The sequence below is a fragment of the Astatotilapia calliptera genome, chromosome 23 (assembly GCF_900246225.1).
Source record: "Astatotilapia calliptera chromosome 23, fAstCal1.2, whole genome shotgun sequence".
In the NCBI taxonomy this organism is placed as follows: domain Eukaryota; kingdom Metazoa; phylum Chordata; class Actinopteri; order Cichliformes; family Cichlidae; genus Astatotilapia; species Astatotilapia calliptera.
In genome coordinates this window covers 30361186-30384883 of record NC_039323.1, presented here as the reverse complement: position 1 = coordinate 30384883, position 23698 = coordinate 30361186, and the positions used below count along the sequence as shown (strand labels likewise).

Below are 23698 nucleotides of genomic sequence, written 5' to 3'. Positions count from 1 at the left end.
AAGAGAAATGTATTCCCTGACCAGTCACAAATGTTTACGCAGGAGCGTGCTAGAAGTCTCTCTGAAACTGGTTGCTAGAGCCACATTAATGCAGGTCAGTGACTGGTCAGCGACCCCTGATTACCCCCTAGGTAAAAATATGTATTCTGTGAATGGCTGTCAAGTAGTTTCTACAGGCTGCTGGCAGTTGCTAGCGTGACACTGGTCAAAAGTGGTATTGGTTATTGCACTATAGAAAATGCCAATCTCTATGCAACTTTTGCAAACTACCCATCAAGCAATAGTGATACTGTGAGAAGTGGGACGCCAACCTGAAGTTGAGCACATTTGCCTTCAAAGAAAAAGCTGTATCTCTTGAAATGTGTTGGTAGCAATGGTAAGGACCAACTGTTCTCCACTTCCAGATTGCACGATGGTACTTACAGTTTCACTACAGCTCGGAGAATAAAATGACATGTATTTTTATTTTATTTTAAGACAGTGTCTTGGGCAACCACAGCAATCTGCTCGCAGCCAAAGCATTCACAAGAAGGTTTGGCTTCTTGTGAGCAACACCCTATTTGCAGCAGATTTCACCTGGTGACAGCCAGCAATGACTTACCAACTGGCTAGGAATGCACATTTGTAGTGACCGTGGGTTATGAGAAGTCACCAACCAGTATCTTAGCCTGTGTGTCTGAGGCCTTGAGACATGCAGTGCCCTCAGTTTCTCAGAGAGATCCACTGCTTTCTTAGTGAAAATCCTCAGCTCAATATGAAGTCTGCAAACCAATGGGTGGCCATGTCCATGTTTCATATGCAATCCTCATTTTGAGTGAGACAAGTTGTTTTTGTGCTTCTAATTACTTCTTGTCTTTTGCCACATATTACATGAACAGATCTGTTTTTCCAATAACTTTAATAATCTACTGAAACTACAATCCAAAAACAAGCATGTTAGGCTAAGTGGTCATTTGAAATTTCAGTGGGAATAGATGTGAGGCAGACATCAGAATCAGAATCAGAATACTTTATTCATCCCGAGGGAAATTAGGGGTTACAGCAGGCAGCACGCTAATGGCGCATGCGCACTCACAAAGGAACCTTCTGACCAACTAAAGTGCTTAAAGTGCATTAAATTAAGTGATGTGTTAATGTGTGAATGTGATTTGTAATGTAAACCACTGAGTGGTCAGTCAAGTCCATTACGTACTTGTTGTCTCTCTTTACAACTAGCAAAAGTCAAAAAGCTAATCGGATGAAACAGGGAGATCTCACTTTACACCAAAGACAAAAGTAACTTTCAGTGATGCCTTTCATATGCTGTTATTACATCATTCCCTCATTATTAAAGAGAATTTTTTGAAACATCTTGGTGTTATTGGAGACTGAGGCGTTCTGAACCCAGCGTATCTGTGAGTGATCTTACCAATCTGAAGGACCTGAGTACAGACAGCCCTTCAACGTTAGCCAAGCCAAGCTCCATCAGGCTGAGGCTAACAATAATGCCATCAAAGATGTTCCAGCCCTCCTGGAAGTAATAGTAGGGATCCAGAGCGATAATCTTAAAGCACATCTCTGCTGTGAAGATGCCTGTAAACACCTAACAATGGGGAATAAAAGCAGTTTTAAATCAATCTGGATTATAAAAGATGACTCACAATGACAATGGTTCTGGTTTTGTCAAGTTTAAGTGAAACACAATGAATACTTGCCAAGTTTCCCACAGAAAGGACATTATCAAATTCTTCTGTCATGGGGTAATGCTCCATGGCCATGAAAAGGGTGTTGAGGACTATGCAAATTGTGATTGCTAGATCCACAAATGGATCCATGACCACCATGCTGACAATCTCTTTGATTTTCAGCCACGCAGGACAACAATCCCAGATCAGGCCGGTGTTGGCAAATCTATACCAGCAAGGAGGGCATTTTTGTCTCGACTCTTCAAGTTCTGGAGTACAATAAAAACATCTTCATGAGTTTTAATGGGTTCAGAATGCAGTTTGTTTTATTTCTCTGGATTTACAAATGTGTATGACCTGACCTTCCATAGTGTTGGTGAGGATACTGGCCACACTCATGGCTCTCTGTCGGCCACCTGGTTCATTTAAATAATCCATAGATGGCTGGTGAAAACCCGACCGCCGTTTCTTAAGCTCAGTATCTGTAGTTGTCCCCTATAAAAAAACATACAAGAAAAAGAAACACACACTGTGAGGCTGTCTTTTTAGTATCGCTGCAATACACGTTGTCATTTAATGCACCAGAACTGTTTTGCTAAACAATTTTTCTTTTTTTGAACTTATAACAACTTAGATTTCTACTTTGTAGCTTAATAGCACAAAATTTGTATAATCAAAATATTTAAAGAATATTGATTAAGTGTCATAATCATACACAGCACTATATACGTATTATTGATCACAACTATCTGCTGATGTGCATCTTCCTCTTTAAAGTTTCAGTTGTTGAAGATTTTAATTACTTATTACTTAAATTTCTTATGTTAATAATAAAGCAAATTATCTGCAAACTAGTAAGTATCTTTAGCTAAATAAAGTATAAAATAAGCATTGAAAAAGCAGAAAGCAGCAGAACATAGAAATTCTTACACTACAAGTAAAAGTATTTTAAATCTCCACTCCAGTGAAGTACTCAAGCAAATGTACCCAGTTACCTTCCTTCTGGTTCTATCTGATCTCTCATGCAGTAGTGTTGGGTTTTGTAAGATTAATAGTACTGTTGTACAATCCTGCATCATTTACAGCTACAGACCTTGTCAAGAAATGTGTACCAATGTAATGAGAATTTAATATGACAATATGATATCTCATATCTATTTTTCAACAACAGAATAATGAGGAAATCAAATAAAGGGAAAGGTATGAACTGGAGGAAGTCAATGGGAAAATAAACCATGAAACCGTTAAGTCACCTCAGGCAGCAGGAGACCTACAGGAGAGGTTGTTACAGAAGTTCCACCGACCAGTGACACCACACCGTTGCAGTCTACTGCACAGTGCATCTTGCCATTGGCGGGCAGCATTATCCGAGGTGCTCCGAGGCTGGTCTGGCTAACGGCACTGCACCGGCGCTCGAGGCGGCGCGGCAAGAACAAGGAGCCCCGGCGACTGTCGCTCTCCTCAAAGGTGCTGTGCTCGTCATCCGCAAAGTCGTTCTCGGAGCCCATGTCTCGCGCCCGGCCACGGAAGCTGAAAAGACTTGCACGGCTGTTCCTCCGAGGTGAGAAGATTGAGCCACGGATACTGAGAAGAGACTGGGGGGGGCGGAGATGGGGTTAGATAAGTAAGGAAAGTAATTATAGAGGACATGAAGGAGAATGCAGCATCTAACTGAACCTGACTGAAGCGTATGCATTTTCTACCCGTGTACTTCTGGAAAATGGTAACCTCCAGAGCTACAGCCAACATGAGTTTACACTAATGAGGTTAGCTTAACTTAGCGTAAAGATGAAATAGTTAGTCTGTCTCAATATATTCTCTCTACTGGCATCTCTAGGCCTCAATAATAAACAAGTAATGTTTAGTTTTTTTACCCCATTAGAGATGGATCTGTTCACAGTCTGCAGCTCATTTAGTTGCTGGTATGGTTAGTCATACAATTCTACATAATTTCATTAAAAATCTTACCCAGTGTGGGGTTTGGCCAAGCTTACAAGGGATGACCTTTGAAAGCTGATACAGATCTGTATCTATTTCAGGAATTTTTCAAGGATTCTTTGACATTGCAAAGAAAAAGCAAGATTGTTCATTTTACATCACTTCTTCACAAATGCATACTGATTTGAATAAATATTAGACAACACTGTCTTGATTTTATTGAACTCTTTTTATTTACCTGGTTGGGTGAAGAGCATCTCTTCTCATAAGAAAGCCTGTTGGCATCAATAGAGAAACGGAAGCTGGACCTCTTGATGCTGTCCTCAGACTCAGATTTGTGGAACTTGTCACGGCACCCCCTCTCCTCCTCTTCCTCCCTCTGCTTCCTCTTCTTCCGCCTGTTGCGTCGCTCTTTGGCGCTTTTCGAGCTGAGCTTAGATGTCCCTGAGGAGGACTCGGAGGTAGGGCGTCCTCTCCCGCTGTATTCGCCACTCTCTGTGGCTGCTGCCGCGGCAACCTGCCAGCCAATCCGAACACAAACACAGTTGTCATAGCAACCCAGCGACTGTCTCAGAGGCTCTGGCAGACTGAAGCGGAGGAGAGTAGCCTGGCAGCTGAGCGCAGCAGCAAAAACAGTAACAGCCAAACACGTCTGATACCTTCTAAAAATTGACTTTTGTTTATTTCCAGTCAAACCATTCTTGCATTTATAACATTTTTCAAGAAAAACAACAAACTGTGTGGATGCTTAGATACTTAGTTTACAGTCTTTTTGAAATTAAACACATTGTCTGTTTCATTGGATATACCGTTATTGGGATAGGAATGTCTTGGAAATGTGTATGTGCTACACTTCAGTGTAAAACATATAATTATATTTTAGCATAAGAATTTAACAGTCTCTCATGGCAACCCCTCAACCTCCTAGTAGATTTATCTTTGGTATCAAGTCCCTTTGAAAGCTCTTGAGTTTGGGTGTCTGTGTTGCCCTCCTGCCCGTCCGACAGGGATACAGAAATACCCCATCAGCCTTTTACTGCTGAGGGGTAATAAAAACATCTGAATGCTTGAGCAGAACCACTGAAGGAGAGATCAGAGGTGGAGAAGGAGCGCTGAAAATGCAGCTATGAAATGACTCATGTACATTAATATAATAAGGAAGCAAGAAACAAGCACATTAGAATGTTAAACAAATACTTTTTAAAAATGAAAATTAATGTATTGGTCAATGTTTGATGGTAGAGTTATACTATGAAAAAATGACAGTGCCATTATAGAGTGTAGTTTGCAAACTAATCAGCAACATCCTGTGAAGATACCACTCAACTCAGTACCACTGGCTGCTTAGCTATGATGCATCTGCTGCAAACAGTGCTGAGACCAATCAACGCAATAGAAACGAAGCCATTTGACCCGTTTTATTTCAAGTGTGTTCATTTATAAGTCGAACAACTACATTATTTAATTTGGCATCTAATATTTTCCAGTCAACCACAACAGCAAATCTCCAGAGTTGCCTGGGCCTCATTAACAAAAAGGCGAATAAAAACAAAGCTCCCAAACTTCTCTTTCCTCAGCAGTTTGAAACAACATTAATTAATATGGACAGTTATTTAACAATAAATGCCCACATGAAAAAAATGTCAAATAAAATTTCTCAGATAATCATTATAATTAAATAGCTAAAGAGAGGAGGTTACTTATACAAGTAACCTCCTCTCTTTAGCTTTAAAGTATCAGTTCTAAAGAAAAAAGATGAATGTCCTGCCTGTGCCTCCTCCTGCTGTCTCTTCAGCTGCTCCAGCATAGCCTGGAACTCCTCCTCTTTCTGCTGGGCCTCCTCGATGGTGGCCTGGTTTTGCTCGTCATAAGCCATGGCCACCACAGCCAAGATCAGGTTGACCAGGTAAAAAGACCCCAGAAAGATCACCAGCACGAAGAAGATCATGTAGGGCTTCCCTGCTGCACGCAAAGTCTGCAAAATCCAAAACAGCTGGATTATTTTTAAGACAAGAAAACAAGAAACGGGCACAATATGCATCCTTTAGTCCTCAGAAATAAGGCACAGTGATGCTGTAGAACAGGGGACCCCAATACCAGTCCGCGAGGGCCGGTGTCACTGCAGGTTTTAGATCTCACCCTGGGTCAACACACCTGAATCACATGATTAGTTCATTACCAGGCCTCTGGAGAACTTCAAGACATGTTGAGAAGGTAATTTATCCATTTAAATCAGCTGTGATGGATCAAGGACACATCTAAAACCTGCAGGGACACCAGCCCTCGTGGACTGGGATTGGGGACCCCTGCTGTAGAGGCCTACCCACCTGCTGGTAGAGGTTTTCCCAGTAGTCTTGGGTCATGAGGCGGAACAAGGACAGGAAGGCCCAGCTGAAGGTGTCAAAGCTGGTGTAGCCGTAGTCTGGATTGCGACCTGCTTTCAAACATGAAAAGCCCTCTGGGCAGACCCTTTGAGAAAACAACACTTTGGATTAGATGTACTTTTTATATTATTTTAAAAGAGAAGTAATAAGAGTAAGTTTGAGGGATCAGAACCCTGTGTAATTGTGTGGATGCTTAAGCATCCACACAATTACACAGTACAAAACTACCTGCTCAATCTGACTTGAGACCTGGAACAAAGTGTGAGACAGACATTGAAAATAACTAAGGAATTTTCCATAAACAAATATAAACATTTGCCTTTAAACCCCTGAGATACTGCAGTAGTTAACATGATATGAAAGATAGCATTCAAAGGACTTTAATAGGGAGTCTGGCCTTACTTAGAGCTACTTAGAGTTACTCAGCAGATCACAAAGAAGAAGAAGGAAAAAAAGGATAAGTAATCTACTAACACAAGTACAGCACATTGACACGCATGATATAACCTTAGATTTTACACGTTTACCCGAGGATAGAGCAGCAGTTTAGATTCCTGGAATGCTTCTGCACAGTGGCAAGTGTCAAAACTGATTGTGTACGTATACTAAGCTTTGTGGTGTAGTCTAATTGGCCATATAAATAAAACATTTTGAGTCTTACCCAGCACCACTGCCATTTCCACAGAGCAGAGCATCCCTACGGCCAGGGAGGTAATAGTAATTTCCTAGAGGGTAGAGGAGATAGAGGGCTGGTCAGTCACAACAACATCAAAGCGCCATGAGCGTCATGGATATGAGTAATGGTGGCAAAAGAAGGCCAATATGCACCCTGTTGGTTTTTCTTCAGTTTTAGCATATGGCTTAAAAGTCTGAAGGAAAGGATTTGTTTTTACACTACTCATCTGTTTGGTGGTTTTTCATGATGTAAGCACATATCATCATTTAACTGTGTAATAAGTATATCAGTTATCTTTAAAAACAAAAATGTTTTTTAATCCCTTTTTCATTTTAGGTCTTAAAAGAAATGCAAATGTAATCTCTCTGTATCCATCTTCTTTTTCTCTGGCTTGTTATGTGATTGTTGTGTAGCCGGTGCATGTCTTGTTGATAACCAGTGAGTCACCCTTTTCTAACACTTTAAACTGCTCATGCCACACAGATGGGCTATGGGAGAATGATGAGAGGTAGAGAGGGGGTGAAAGTGGAGGGTTTCATTGTTGTGGCAATTATCTGGCACATTTGCCACATTCTCCCACCAGCTCTTGTTGGAGAGCGCAACGTCTGCTCCCAGCCATCGCTGTCACTCTCTATCAAGGCAACAAGTCAGCATGCCTGACCTCCCCCCACCACTCGACCATTACCGCCACCACCCTGACCTATCTCTGACTATAACCAGCATCTAGGGTGGGAGAGTTGACTGTATTTAACCCCAATGAGCGCCTGGCAGACACGAAACACTTTCACCAATTCATTTGGCTTACTCTCATCATTGATGTACTCTATCCAGTCGAAGGAGTTTTTTGTGATGTTCTCCATGAACGTGACGTTCTCCACCAATGTGATGTTCTCCACCAATGTGTTGTTGCTTTCATGTGTGTTGTTCAAAGTTGTGTTGCTGCCCAAAGGAATGCGCACGCACTTCTGCCTCAGGTTGCCCATGAAGAGCTGGAGGCCGATGAGGGCAAAGACACTGAGACAGAACACGGTGAGGATCATCACATCTGACAGCTTTTTCACTGACTGGATCAGTGCACCAACAATAGTCTTCAAACCTAAATGGGAGAGAAGGCAAGGGGGTACGGGAGTAGGAGTGGGACATCGCAGAATGATTAACGCCTGCTAATTGCAGCCACTAGCTGGTAAAGAAGCTAATAACAGCTTACAGGAGAAAGCAGCCAAAATGATCTGCAGTGGAGGTTCCTGTATGAACTACTTGCAGTCATACTGGAACCAAGCTGACACAGAATACTGCTGATCATGAATAAACCCCTAGAGAAATTTATGTATTTCATGCCCATTACAGTGCTATGGTTTTGGGGTCTCTGGGAGAATGATCATTAATAAGTCATTGCTTTTATTTTAAACAGACTGTCACTGAAACTATTCAAGTGAGCTCTTTTTTTGACAGTGCATAGTACTGTGGATGGGATCATTGAAAACCTGCTGCTGCATGCATTCAGTGGAGTGCAGTATAAATTGGAGTGTGACTTATCCCCTAGGCATAAAGAAAATGGGCCACCACATACAGGGAAGACTGCACCCCAGCCTTTTTATGTTGAGGAGCTACAGTTTTGTTTATGTGCTTCAGAGATGAATTATTTCTGCATGTAACCTTTGAACATTTTGTTTGTGCATGGTGGAATCAAGTCGTATTATTTATTTTCTTGATGAAAATTATATTATATAGACTGGAAGATGTTAGCAATGTTTAGCAAACCCACACTAGATTGATAAACTTGGTAGAACATCAAGTTTGATGAATAAAGACCGTATGATGATAACACAAACCCCTTGGCTCAGTTCCAAAATTCTTCTGCTACAACAAACCTAGGCTTTCATTGGAACACCAAACACTTTATCTGGCACAATTAACCTCCAACTTTTCTATTTATGTTTTTGACCCTGATGGCTGATATGTTTTTTGATATCTATATATCGCCAGGTTAGCTGGCATGACTGTTAAAGCCTGGTATTTATCCTTAACCTTAACTGAGAATGATATCTGCTCATCTAACTCTCACCAAGAAAATGAGAACGTTAAATCTCTTAACAAAGTAAATTCCCATAACAGAGTGGTATTACATAGAAGACTGATGAGATATTTACTTCTCCGTTCTTTAAACAACCATTTTTTTTCACAGAACCGTCTTTTTTATTACCCTTTATCACAAAATGTGTTCCAGTTCCTGAAAAATACCACCATGCACCAGCACTGCTTGCACTGTCACAAAAGAATGAGCTCACTGTGTTTAACTTGAGTCTGAATGTAGCTATGAGAGCTGCAAAAAGTAATAGAAAGGGGAAATAGATGATGGTCTTTATCCAAAGAGTCAGTGCCAGTTTTTGGCACATAAACCGGTTCACATAAACCGTTCAACAACAACAACAACATTAAAACCATTTATCTAAGACTGTGCAGGGCACGACATGGGACCTCCAGGAGAGCCAGTCTGGCTCTGTGGATGTGTGGCTTGCTCCAGCACATTTAACAGATGTTTGATGGATTAGAATCTGGAAGCCAAGTCAACTCCTTGGGCTCCACATTGTCTTTTTAAGGAATGGCAGGACACATTGGGCCTCATTTTCTAATATTTGCCCTGACCCCCTAAAAAGAAGATTTATGACATGTGTGCTTGTCCTGCCTGCATGGAGTCAAAGTGGAAATGAAAAAAGAATAACATACTATAAGATAAAGAAGAAAACAGGCAGAGGGTATGGAGCATGTGATCTGTCAGGCCAAGACAAGTAACTCACTGCAATGAAAAAAAAAACCCTTCCTATTCTTCAGCATTTCTGGGATAGTGCCAAGAAGTGACGACACCCAAAATACTTTATGATATGATAAAACGAGATGCAGAATACGAATATGCTTGGATTTGAAGGCTAAAGCCTACAGCTTTCTGTTAGTATTTTGATTTTTGTATATGCAATTTACTTTATTGCCGATTATGATGTTTTGGTAAAGTGGAAATAACAGCCAAAAGGCATCATAATTATTTTAATTATTTATAATTAAAATAATTATTAGTTTTATAATTATAATTTATAATTTATTAGTAGCAGTATTTATTTTAAATACTTGTGTTTAAATTTCCTAAAGGGATAGTTCATAATTATTTAATTTTTCCATAAAGAAATGACAAATGTAGGGACAAACTATTGAGAAATCCCTGACTTGTGCATTAAACATTCATATACACAAATGAGGGCCATTGTCCTGCTTGGGGAGACTGCTGTTGCCATGACAATGATCAGCTAATGTTATCGTCTGTACCTGTCCTGGGTTCTATTGTTGTTGTTGATTAGCATATGAACGTTTTGTTAGTTTGCGCTGTGAATTGCGTTAGTGTTAAGAATGCCGTTACCCAACCACCACTCACCATATCACAATTTCTCACAATTTCAAACACACAACACTGAACAAGACATGCACAGGAAAAACAAGGTAAGGAGGAACCCTACACACGTAAGTGCTTACCACCAGAAAATCGGCTTTTGCAATGTCTCATGCAAAAAGGAAAATGAAATAGTGCACAGAAATCTACTCTTACGGCTCCCAAGGCAAGAATAGATTCCAACCAAAAAGAATTCTGCCTTAAAGGATGTATCTAAAAGCTAAGAATCGTGTCAATCTGTGCAGATTGGAGCCAGATTCCAGCTTTTACTGGCCTTGGGACGAAGGCAGCACGAGGGACGGCTTAGCTACAGTGAGATGAGCTTGGGGGAGGGGGGGGTTGGATGTTAGCGCCAGTTAGCCATTAGCATTTCCCTAACGCCATGGGCCTTGATGGCTCTCTCACCTGGGATGACTGATATAGTTTTCAGGGCTCGCAGAACCCTGAAGGTTCGCAGTGCTGAGACATTGCCCATGTCCACAAACTCTGTGACATATCTGTAAGGGAAAGGAGGAGGCAGACGGGAAGGAGGGGGTGGGCGGGGATGTGGGGCATTTCAGGAAAGGTGTGGCACAAACACACATGCGCACACACACACACACGCACGCACACACACACACACACATGAGGTGTGACAAGACAAAAAGAGGGTCGTAGGATGGGAAGAGGGGAGAGGAGGGAACGACAAAAAGTCACACACAGGACAAAAGGGAGGAGTGCTGGCAGCAGGCGCGGCCTTACCTGGTATTACTGAGATAGTTTTCAAAGCTCGCAAAACTCTGAATGTGCGCAGAGCTGAAACATTGCCTAGGTTTACAAACTCTGTTATATACCTGCAGGATTAAATGCACAGTTACTACACAGCAAAGAACAGGCAAACCCAGTGAGAAACAAAACTGCCCCTCAGACAACCATTACCAACTACAGACCTCTCTCAGACACAATAAGATGATAGTACTATTACATTACGTGCTCAGCGTGTAACAAATACTACGTCACACACACACACACACACACACAAAAAAAAAATAGCACTGTAATGCCGAAGGCTGCCTTTTATAGTTGTAAGGGAGATAGCAGAAGTCATTGAGGCATGAGACTAATATGGGCCGAGATACACAGTGCTTTGGGGCCTCACATCCATTATAACAGAGCAGAGTTAAGATTCTTGGCCACGATTTTAAAGCGTACATGAATAAGCTGCAGATTGCTGCAGTGCTCTCCATTTGATCTGTTCTTTTTCTCACATTCAGTGTGCCTTATTAGGCTGCTGGGCTAATTAAAAGCATTTGGCCTTGTAATCTACGCCATATCATGTTAAGCTGATCCTAACTGTGTTTGTCATAATACTTACGCCATGAGGATAACACTGAAGTCCAGCCAGTTCCACGGGTCTCGCAAGAAAGTGAACTTCCCCACACAGAAGCCCCTGGCCAGGATCTTTATAAGGGACTCAAAGGTGTAAATCCCCGTAAATGTGTACCTGGAAAAGAAGGTGAAATGAGTTTTTCTGAGCATAAGAGGTCCTTATAACAGCTCTACTTGCCCTCTGACTGTGGATTTAACAAAATCTGCTTACTTTTCGAAAAAATCCATTATTAATCTAATCAGGCACTAAATAGTGTCTGTTTTGTATTATTTATATGTAGATTCTTAGATGGAGTTTCTATACATAGCAGACTGGAGTAGGGTTGGGTCTGGCACATACTCGTATTTAAGAGGGAATTTTAAAACCTCGATAACAATAGAATCTTATGAATCACAAATTAAGTAATTATCAGGACCGAGCGCCAGGCAAAAATAGTCCTGATTTGAAGAGTGTTGTCTCCGTGTGTCCAAAATTAACTGAATAGGGACAGCGAGAAATTCAAAAATAAACAACTGGTAACTTACTCTACATTCTTGGCCCAATCTGGGGGATTACTGAGGGTCATGAAAGCACAGTTGGTCAGGATCGTGAACATGATCAATATGCTGAACATCGTGGAAACAAAGTCAAGGACAATGCAGTATTTGGGCACTTGAAGCATATATCATTCTGTTTGGTACATACAACAAGCTCTGACAGTTAAACAGCTGAAACTGATATTTCCTCATCCATCGCTGTCATAGTACACAGTACTATATCTTTTCTTCGACAGCTAAGCTGCTGTAAGGACTAAAAAAAAAGTCTACTTAAAAAGTCTGAGCCAATCATGATATTTAGTGTTCATCAGCAGCCCATTTAAATCCCTCTTTTGTCTGATAAACCCTTTAATCCAAATCAAGCTGCATCTGTAGCAAACTCTAAAAGGATATGAGTGCACTAAAACTTTAATAGCTATCCTCCTCAGAGGATTGAAGGGACTTAGGATGTACAAAGCAGGAGTGGCATTGAAACGGAAGATTGCCTTCCCACGATTCAATACTATGAAGGTCTGAAAGAGAGACAAAAGAAATCTGGTTAATATCTGTGTCATACAAAAACCTCATTCTTTTTCAAAAGACCTAAGAGACCCCTGTGCATGTGTGATTGGTTATAACGGTAATTAGGACCGTGTTAGGCTATGTCCAGCTGGATGAGTCCACCGCAGGCAGGACATGTCTGGCACCACAGTCCTACTGGCACAGCAGCTCAGATTAGCATTTAGCACCTCTGTTGGCCCAGGCTTTAAAAGACTCTGGCTTGACTAACCACATTAATGCTGCACTATGGTTTACAGTTCAGTCTGTCCATGTGCTAAATGTGCTACAGTTTGATAATATTGCGTGATTTAAAAACAAACCCTGTTCGTCTGAGCCACAGATTCAATGCAACCTGCCTTCAGAAGAAAACCTGAAAAACCTTGGCGGGATTTTAGACATGTGGGAGGAAACTCTGCCCAGTCGTTCACTTACAATAGTTTGTTCAGAACATCATGCAATTAACCTCAAGCTTTTATGAACTGCAAAGCTTGAACTAGAAAATGTAGACCTGTAATGTATCAAAATTCAGTGCATGAGTCATACTGTAATTGAAAGCTAAATTGGTGTACTTAATGATACTTTGAGGCCTGCAAAGCTAAGAAATTGTGTTAGAGTTATCCACGGACGTCCATTTGGATGTTATTCTTTTACAGCAGAACGTGAAGCGATGACATTAATAACACACCTTCTGACTGCTATAGTAGGGGTCGATGTCCTCCAGAGGAGTGGACACCAGGCCGGGAGGGATGTCCCCATAAATGAAGGGGAGAGATTTCCCCGCCTCCACATCGCTGTTGGGCTTGGGCCCATTTTCATCGTCGCTGTCGCTGCGGCGCTCCACCCGTGGTCTCTGGGCCTCCTCCTCGGCGATGCGCCTTTCGATGGCGGCCAGCGACTCGGGGACGAAGGGGCGGAAGCTGTCAGGTCCGGGCGGTATAAGCAGCTGTGCCATCTTGTCATCCTGCTCCTTCAGAGGGAAGCGAAGTGCTCAGCTGGGATAGGTAGCTGCAGGGGGAAAGGCAAGGAGAAATGAACCAAGACCTAAAAAAAGCACCAGTGGGAGGAGTGAAGTCATCTACCTGGGACATGTTATAATATAGTACGAACAGGTGGAACTGCTACCTGTGTAAATGATTTTAATGACGTGTGAAGCTGGACCATGTGACATTTCTGGATTTATCACTGACAGTTTGCAACTAGAATGTGAGAAGGGCAAAGCATTATGAGCACAAAATGCTTTTCCCCCCAAATACTGTTGTGATTATTAGCAGAAGAGAAAACACTAATGACACACAGCATCTCAAAAAAAAATATTAGTTCCTCTATTTTTAATATTTACTAAACATGACCAGCTATACTTTGCTAAAAGAAGGATTTAAAGTAGGTCATTTCTTTCTGTAGGGAGTAATTTAATTAGCAACAGACAACATCCTGATCCCTTCGATGAGTTCAGACCGAATACAAGTCAAATTATAGCATTTCCTCATGTACGTCACCTGAGCAGACTGCCAACTTATATTATTTAATACACATAGATGCAGAACTGTTGGCTGCTGGTTACTGGAACGCCATATCAAAGCAGCTTTTGTGGAGGCAGATGTTTATACCTTCATACTAGTAAATATAAAAGCATAACTCGTTGTACGTGTGATATGGAAGACTTGGGTTAATCTGGGTTTTCATGCGGAAATATCTTATTTTGATTATAACAATAATAGCTATATAATATCATCTTTAAAGGGAGAAAAATGATTTTTTGATCTCTGCTGAATGTGTAAGTCTGGAATGAACAGTCACTATTTTTATGGCCACTAGAATTCTGGCTCTTACAGGTTGCAATCTGTGTACCACAGCCAATGTCTCAGTTAACCAATCGCAGATACTCCTGATCTCAACGCACTGTTCCACAGAACCAGTTTCTTCCATTCCAACTGCTCCACCACCACGGATGAGACCAAAAAACAGGGACAAGATTGCAAACCTGCAAATGGCTGGAATTGGGACCATCAGCAAGAAGTTTGGTGACAAGGGGCGAGCTGTTGGAGTGATTATTTTTCAGAAATGGAAGACATATAAAATGACTACCAGTTACCCTTGATCTGGAGCTCCATGCAAAAATCTTGGCTCATGTGGTGATGATGATTATGAGAAAGGTGAAGGATCAGGCCAAAATAGGATGAGTTCATTAGTAATCTAAAGGTCTTCTTGGTTAGACCGCAGCCACCTAGGAGACCCTGTTTTTTCATGTCTCTTTTGTGCATCTAGTCTTGGTTAATAAAGTAGGTCTAAGGTAAAAGCTGTGCCATGTGCTGAACAGTTCTTATGCTACCAAGCTAACTGATAAACTGCCATCACAGGGTTTACAGCGCTGATATCAGAGGGCAGTGAGCCCATTTTCACATATGACTACATTACAGTCGTAGCAAAACCAGTTTTGGCCAGAGACGTTAACAGTTCAACTATGTTTGCTAGTTGTTTACATTTCTGTAAATGTTTGCACTAGTGAAAAGATAGCTGTAGAGGGACCGGTGGCATATAAAGTAAATGGAAAGCTGGTGCAAATTCAGGCATCAGTTGAAAAGTCTGCAGAGAAATAAAAGGCAGACCTTTCCCTAAAACATCCACTCTTATTATATATTTCACATCTCTATCACTTTATCATGCTGTTAGAATGATAGCCAATTTAGACATTTGCTAAAGTTTTACAGAGATTTCTTCTTCTTTTTATTATTATTGTTGTTGTTGTTTTATTAACTCATTCACTGCCATTGACGTCTATAGCCGTCAATTGCAGTGAATGAGTTTTAACTCATTCACTGCCAATGGCTGGCAGTGAATGAGTTAATTCCATAGAAGATCCTGCAGAAAGGAATCACGTTGATGTGATTCATTCAGTTCAGACTTAGCTGTGTTTAAAGCGTTAGGAAAATGCAGCAGGTCTGACCCAAAGGATAGTCTGCCATTGTTCCGCCAAAAAACCCCACTCTTATTCAGACATGTTCGATTACCATCACAATTAGGCACATATATAATATTTTGACCATGCAATCACTATTATGCTTCTTATATGGTGACATGAAACCAGTTTGCAAAGATTTGGAAGCATTTGAAAGGCTGGGAGAGAAAACGTATGAAAAGAGCACATTTCACATGCAAATGGTCCTGAGTGACTAATACCAAATTGAGTGCCTCATTGTATAACACAATAGTGTGGCATTTGCAGTTTTTATAACCAGTGAATGACAAACAGGAATCATCTCACAATCATCACATGGAAAATAATAAGTATGATCTGGTTATAAACCATCAATACACTTTGAGACAGAGGCAAAAAAAACAACAACAACTGTCTCTGACTACAAGGTAAACTATTTAAGCAAAGCAGGTCCCAGTCTTCACTGAGGCAGTCAAAAGTGGCACTGAAGTCAGTGACATTCCTTCAGCTGATTCACTGGGACACAAAAGTAGCCAGCAGCAACAGAGGTGGTCAGCAAAAGGAACAAAAAAAAAAAAGGAAAAAAAGAGTGTCACTGAAGAGAATATTGGTCTACTTTTTTTAATGCTGCATTCTGCCATGTGGAGAAAGCAGCATCTGCAGAATGAGAGGAGCCACTGTCCTTTTACTGCTAATTAATTGGCGGACAGCCTCAAATTAGAAAAAAAAAAGCCTGTTTTTCCAGTGACTTTCAGCAGAAACAAATGAAGCAGGCATTAATTACAGGCTTTTTATTACTTCCTCCCTCAATCAGCCACACTACCCGATTCCTCCTGCCAACCATCTACTGTACCACCCTTCACACCCAGAGGCCCACCCTGTTCCCACAGGATGGAAGGGAAGAAACACAAACAAGATTTTCTCCCCTGCCAAAAAAACTAAAAAAAACCTTGATGAGCCATTATTAGCTGGTTCACGGTGCCGCCCAGTCGCTGCAGTCTCACAGGTGGGTCCTGTTCCCTGTGGGATCTTATACTGCCACAGAAAACAGGAACCTCCCCTCTGGCAACCTCAAAAGTGAGGTCTCCTTGAATCATCAGCTTTTCTTCCTTTTCGAAATGGAAATGGAGGACCTGAAACTGCCACACTTGGCTGCCATCTAATTTGCCTTCCTTTTTAAAAGGAGGTAAAAGTATAAAAATGTTTTTGTTTTTTTTTATACTTAGATCTTAAAAACAGGGGAAAGTCTGGAATGCAGAGTCATCCACTAAGAGTACAGTGACTAAGCCAAAGATGTCGGCAAATATGAGTTTACCAGATTTAGACTTTATACTCATGCCTATCAAACCAGAGCTAACCTAAATCACAACCAATATGTAAATCCAAACTATTCCCGATAACAAACCAATACAGGGTTATTTGCTTTCTTTATTAGAGTTAGAAAGGTTAGATAGGAAGACTGACGCCACTGTGGTGTCTAAATCTGAAGCATTTGCTTTATTTATTTATTCTTCCCCCAAAGCTAAAGGAATTTATACTATATAACCGCTGTCAACTTTCATGCCATACTCAGATCTGGTACGAGCTGATTGTTCCCAATTTGAAAGCTACCTTCTATTACTATGGAATTTAAACCTTATTTTAAACCAGTGACAGCTTTAAATTACGATCACAAGCCTTTTCAACTAATCATATAGACATTATATTTTCTTATGGTAAGACATTAATAAAAACAAAAGAGACAGTGGTTCAAACTCCACAGTTTACTGGAAAGGAGAATTAGAGAACCCCAGAGAACACACACACTTCCCATAAAACACATCTGCTTGTGTCCCAAAAACTGCCTCGGGATCCAGTGTTGTGACATGTGGCCTGACAGCTTGTCTAGCATGAGATGCTGGGTGGTGGATTGTTAGCTGTTCTGCCTTACCAACCCCACAGCCAAAACATCCACACCCACTTTTGAACTCTGTTATCAGTGTGGTCATCCCTGGACTCACCGACAGAAACCGAAAACATATCATGTATACATTTCTGACAGTGATCTGATTCACATGCAGAAAACTCTCTTTTGTGCAGTATTACAGAGTCTCATCTAGGTGTGTCATGCAATTCAAAAAAAGAGCCTGTAAAGGAGATTTTTAAAGGGTTAGTATTGGACACTCATTGCTGTGGGCAAAAATGCTCTTTACATTTGAGGATTTAGTTCCTCCAGTATCAGCCAGAATGTCTATCAAAGCCTGAATGACATAGGTGTGCCAGCACTGCTTTAGGACAGCTTGGAAAAATGACTGAACCTGTCCTTTAAGGTGCCTTTCAATGGCTCCCCTGAATGCCCTTGAGCAAATATGTTAAGTCTCCCCCCATCAAGAGCAGACGGTTCACTGTCCATGGTGCTAAACGCTAGAGCAGCTGCCTTAGAAAACAAATAAGTGGAAACCTGCCTGAATGTATCAGATATTTTGAAAGCAGCATACAGCTTCTGTACAGACAAATAAACCCACCTGCACTACTCAAATAGAATGATTTTAGCTGATTTGGCGTCAAAAGGTCCTGTTGTCCATGGTGTTTAAAGAAGAAGAAAAAAAACGACTACACGAGAAAACACTGAGATTTTTTTTTTACATGATAACTATATGAACACACAACGGCTCCCCTACTGCGTGTTTATCTGGACTTCATAGCCCTTTGAAAATGCTCTTAACCGTCTGTGATTGGCCAGATAGGTGAGATACGTGTATGCTATTTTGCGTATTCATTTTTAACCCACTAATGGCGACTGGTAGAGAGACTGGCATTGGTTGGAAGTGGCTTGCGAAGCTTATTAGAAACCAGAAAAAAAAAAGAGACGGCGTGTGTCAGGCAGTACCTTAATTGTTTCAAAACGAGAAGAGGGGGCCGCGGCAGTCGTCGCCATATTGATGATAACCTCTAGCTCTCCGGAAAAAAACGACACTTTGAGTTTTATATTTCGAGTGAGCCGCGGCCATTATGTCCTCACTCCCTCCAGATACGCCACCAGCAGCACAATTCCCAGGAGCCGGGAAAATGAATAAATAAATAAATAAATAAATAAATAAATAAATCTTAACACACACAGATACGGTAAGCGACCGACCGAGGTTGACGTGTATAATTGTTCCTGCCACCCGACCAACACCCCTACAGGTAAAGTCCGGGGCCCACCTGAGGGTCGAAGCCAAACAGGTATCACTTAAAGTCGTTAATCAGATATTTTTATCTCTTGCTCGCTCCTTTTCACATCCACAATTATCCACTGAATGAGTCTGGGCGTGTCCTTGGCAGATGTGTGTCTGCTCCTTGTAATCAATCCCTGACACTGACAGTTTCTGGTGCACCAAAAATAAATACGTCGGCGTTATTGTCGGTTGACACCTCAGTTGTTGGCTTACCTCAATGAAACCTCTTTAAATGCAGTCACCCCTTTGCGTCACTCCTGTCAGGAGTAAGCAACATTTTCACACTGAAGGGGCCTGTAAATAAGAGGGCTAGTCCCTCCCAGCACGTCGGTGAGGATGCTAATATTTGAAGCCCGTGTTTGTCACGACGTGAAGGTTATCTGTCATGTGTTATTCATTTTTCTTTCAACATTTGTTTGGAAATGGAAGTAAAATACACAACTTAAGCTCAAGACAAATATAAATAGTATATTTGGTGAAGACTGCATGTCTGCGTAATTAAAACAATCTTGAAGAAGGGGAATATATGTACACACACACACACACACACACACACACATATATATAAATATATATATATATATATATATATATATATATATATATATATATATATATATATATATATATATATATATATCAGCAACACGGGCTTTTAATATCTATCTATCACCCGGGCAATTAGTGGAGGAATATCAAAACTGGAATATAAAACATTAATGTTGATGCCACAGACTGCTCAACACAAGAGTTCAGAAAAGTCTTATTGCCTCGGACAAGAAACATCTAAAATGATGGGGGACCCTTCTCAAAAGATGTGAACACTCACCACCATTACGGTGCCCAGCAGGTAAGGACCCTGAAGGTAGATCCCATATTCCTCAGAATAATCCCTTCTTCCAGCGGAGAATCACTCAGTTTAAGATTTGAACGCTTTCCTCTTCCTATTGACAAATTCCGGTCGATGCTTAATAGCTTATTATTTAATAAGGACTCGTCTGATTTCTCCCTTTTTTCTATCCGCCCTTGTTGGCCATGGAGGAATCAATCCGCGCTTCCGGTTGGTTAGACATCACAGACTGGGAATGGATGTACTCAAAGCTGTGACTGCCGCAAGATGGCCTGAGCGTACACTTCTAGAAAATACAAGTGAAAGAGAGAGCCAGCAACCTGTTGTCATCCACAAACGTTAAGAATTTGAAATAGAGATTCAGAATGTAAAAGCAACGCTTTATATTTAAGTTCGTACTATTTTAATTTTCCCGTTTTTTTAAAGTATGGGTCTTTTGGATTGTTATTTTTCATAAAGCTATATCGACATATTACAGTTATTTGGCTGCAAAAAAAATAAAACATAACAAATGCTCTGTGACTTTGTTTCTATGTTTTTCGGCAGTGGTTACACGTTTTTAATTTGGCTTCAATTCTATTATCCACATTAGTTAAAATGTGCTTTTACTGCTTGTAATGCGAAGGTTTTGCTCACGTTCAGGTTGTTGTCTCGCTATATAAAAGGTAAATATTTATAGATTGCTGATAATTTGGTGAAGACGGAGCGGAGATTAGGTTTTTCAGACATGTGCGTGCTCACGTGCAGACCTGTACACCCCTGTGTGTTTTTCTTGTAGATTTATGACACCTGGTGGACAGACTGTGTAATTACATTGAAGTTCGATTATGTAACGCCTATATTATGGAAAGTTTGCTCTCCTCTGTTGTTGGAATAAAATGGAGCCCTTGTGAAACGAGCGTAATCACAGTATGGAGTAAGCTGTCACCTTCACAACAGGAAATACAGCCACCATTATAATTAAGTTTTAGGTGGCATGAAAGTTGCATAATCATAGCTGAGTGAACAGACAGGTGGACTCCATTTGGGAAATGAAAAAGAGTCACTCCTCACAGTCACTATGAGCAGAAGTGGACACACCTTTGAGCTCAGTGTAGCATGCAGGGAGTTTCACTTCACAATGAGAACACAGTTAACGGCTGCTCTAAACACATTTTAACAATCAGGTTAAGTTGCTTTTTAGTATGTGGAAATTTATTGTATTTGTAATGTCACGTTTGTTTTCTGTTAATAAAATTAAGAGTAGACTATCCATCCATCCTCTTCCACTTATCCTTATCAGGGTCGCCGGGGCAGGGGCTGGAGCCTTAACCAGCTACCACAGGGAGAGGGGCAGGGTACACCCTGGACAGGTTGCCAATCTGATACAGAGATCGCAGATGTTGTTAAATCGGTTTGCACACTTGATGTAAATATTCTTCTCCCTATATTTTGTGCCTTGAGGAACAAACTCCCAGAAATTTTCAACAGAATCACAAAATTCTCTGAGTTGCGATCTCTTACGTGCAATCTTTCTGCTGTGCTCTATGTGTAAATACTGTCAGTACAATGGAGGAACACCTTAGTAAAGCTAGCCCCAAGTACAGTTAATAAATCATCTCAGAGCAAAGAAAACAGAACCAGCAGCAGCTTGCCTCACATGCTGGTATCCTGTCACTTTCCTTGTCAAAGACTGGAGGTTTATCCACAATGTGCAGGCGCAGACAACAAGGACACGTTGCTGGCCTCTCAGCTTGACAAGCTCCGGCCATTGTTAACGGAAAGGGACATAAATGTTGCTGTTATTGTAGCAAATCAATTACAGCAACAACAGTCAGTTGTGAGCATAAGACAGCAGCAACATTGGTGAAAACAGGCTTTATGTCACAATGCTGGTTGAGATAAAAGATAGATTTCTCTTTGGTAAGTTTTAATCAATATTAATTTTTAGATTTGACCAGGCAAGCACTGCTTGCCTTGCTTGTCCTGACAGAATGCCGCTGAGTCAAACCAGCACGACTTGAAATATTTATAGCTCAGCTGCAAAATAGCTAATATGCAATGTAAATGCAAATGTAAATAAACAAGCTCATAACATTTCATAACAGAACTAGAATAATGTTAGATTCAACAGAGTTTATGCATATTTATAAGTACAGCCAAATAACAATTTGTGAAAAATGAGTACAAAGGGCAAAGGAGTACAAAGCACAGTATGGTTTCAGGGCAGGCTAGCCACTACCACATGAGCATACAGGCTACAGTCAGATCCAACCCTCACTGACGAGGTCAGGTTTTACACATCAAAATGAGAGCAGTCAAAAAAACATGTACCATTTTGAAGCCATTCCCATTCAGATGAAAATATATTTGCATGAGAAAACAGATCTGGGAAGTTGTGGTTTTTGATATTGCTGGCAAGCTAGTATATTTATAACTTAATGTCCTATTATAATTACATTTAATTGTGGCTAACTTAAAACTTAAAAGAAAAATTTCTTACCTAGAAAAAACTGATCAAATGGCTCTTTAAAGTGTAATTTAGACACAATGCCAAGGAGGAACACCACCAGCAATAATCTGAAAGACGCAACTGTTGCTGCCTATCGATTCTGGGAAGTGAAATGTATTTCAAAACAATTCGAATTCCATCGTTCTATGGTTAGAAACATTTTTCACAAGTGCAAGACATTCAAGATCAAACTGTGCAATGCTCAGACTCTACAGCCCACAGACTGCATAAATGTTGCAAGGAAAAGGCCTTGGAACATTGTAGCACAGCTTATGATTATAAAGTTGCAGCTGAACAAAGCACAAGACTTTGGGGGTAATGTCCTTTGAACAGATGAAACCAAAGTAGAGATGTGTGGTAACAATGCACAGCACCATGGTTGGTTAAAACTAAACAGAGAGCATAACATCATTAACACCTCACATCAGCTCTCAAACATGATGTTGGAGGGGTGACGGTTTGGGCTTCTTTTGCAGGCACAGGACCTCAGATCCTTGTTGCCATTGAATTCACCTTGAAATCCTGTGTATACCAAAGTACCAGAGTGATTGTAGGGTCATTGAATATTGCTGCTACATGGCACAAGCCTTTGAATAAAACTCCACTGACAGTCAGTGATGTAATCAAGACAAGTCATGCAAACAATCTTAACTGAGATAATGAGATTAGAGAAGATTGTTTAAAAAAGTTAAGCTTTCAAAGCACTGAATTGAATAAATAATCTAAAATACTGCAGGGACACACAAGAAGCGCCAAACAATGTTTCCAAAGTTGGGTTCAAATATGTCCTCCTTGGCAGCTCTCTGCGACTGTGCCGTGTTTCATTAGTGGCACAGTGAGGAATTTGGGAACCTTGTTCAGACTGTGGGTTGTCATAATTAGGTTGTAGCCTGTCACTTTGTTCAAAGGACAGGATCCCATTTGGCTTTGTCGCTTTGTGTAAAGCTCCAAATTAGCCCTCTCTCTTTGCTTGTCTTCCTGTTGGACATTTGGGAAAAGTCTAACAGGAAAACAAAAACACTTTTTTGTGTGCCCACACAGTGTGTTTTCAAGATGAATAGAGAATACAGACTGAATAGCACACATCATTTACACTGCTTGATTAAAGGCTTCCCAGGTTTACATAAATTTATGCAAGAATAGCATTTACATAAGCCTACCAACAAATAGAGGATAACATATTGTTGTCTGCATCATCACCTTTTTTCTTACACATAACTATACCAGGGTTAACAGATCTGCTGACATGAACATGAAGTGAAAGCATTTAGTGTAAGGCAACAAGATGGAAACAATGTGACACCTTCTACCTGTTTATCTCACAGTGGAGCTAAAGCTTTGAGGCAAAGTGCATATGTACACATGACATGGCCTTCTTCCATTTCACAACATGCTAAAAGATGAAACAGAGTGACGTGATTAAACATTCTTTCTATTCATCTGTTAGTCATTAACCTAGACAGTCACATGGTGATCTGTTTACTGCAGTCAGCTCCTGTAGCCCACTGAGTCTCCACTGACAGACTGGTGATGAGATTACAAGATTACAGTCGGTGTGGACATGTGTTCCCTGTTCTTAATTTGATTAAAACTCCCACTTAACAGCCTGTTCCTGCTCACCTACTGTATAAAGATGAATAAAGGGCTCTGTGGGATGATGCAGGAGCCTGGCTTGA

The 23698-nt window shown here is 40.8% G+C and overlaps 1 protein-coding gene across 7 annotated transcripts in view; it reads right to left on the bottom strand.

The window, feature by feature from the left end:
• The window catches only part of LOC113015665 (sodium channel protein type 2 subunit alpha-like), a 40978-nt gene extending 21146 nt beyond the window's left edge, over positions 1 to 19832 (bottom strand). Inside the window, exons 1-16 of one of the 7 annotated variants that reach the window (XM_026157759.1) lie at positions 19511 to 19832; positions 13232 to 13551; positions 12400 to 12518; positions 11995 to 12084; positions 11456 to 11584; positions 10843 to 10934; positions 7468 to 7758; positions 6648 to 6711; positions 6215 to 6235; positions 5930 to 6071; positions 5371 to 5577; positions 3841 to 4119; positions 2918 to 3259; positions 2027 to 2159; positions 1695 to 1933; positions 1409 to 1582 (exon numbers count right to left, since the gene is read on the bottom strand). In XM_026157759.1, the coding sequence (XP_026013544.1) occupies positions 1409 to 1582; positions 1695 to 1933; positions 2027 to 2159; positions 2918 to 3259; positions 3841 to 4119; positions 5371 to 5577; positions 5930 to 6071; positions 6215 to 6235; positions 6648 to 6711; positions 7468 to 7758; positions 10843 to 10934; positions 11456 to 11584; positions 11995 to 12084; positions 12400 to 12518; positions 13232 to 13498 (2589 nt within the window). In that variant the 5' untranslated portion in view covers positions 13499 to 13551; positions 19511 to 19832. Of the gene's footprint in view, positions 1 to 1408; positions 1583 to 1694; positions 1934 to 2026; positions 2160 to 2917; positions 3260 to 3840; positions 4120 to 5370; positions 5578 to 5929; positions 6072 to 6214; positions 6236 to 6647; positions 6712 to 7467; positions 7759 to 10506; positions 10599 to 10842; positions 10935 to 11455; positions 11585 to 11994; positions 12085 to 12399; positions 12519 to 13231; positions 13552 to 18350; positions 18581 to 18894; positions 19170 to 19510 lie in introns of those variants that run through there. The other 6 variants (XM_026157766.1, XM_026157760.1, XM_026157762.1 and 3 more) reach the window with 6 other exon arrangements.
• Positions 19833 to 23698: the final 3866 nt, after the last annotated feature.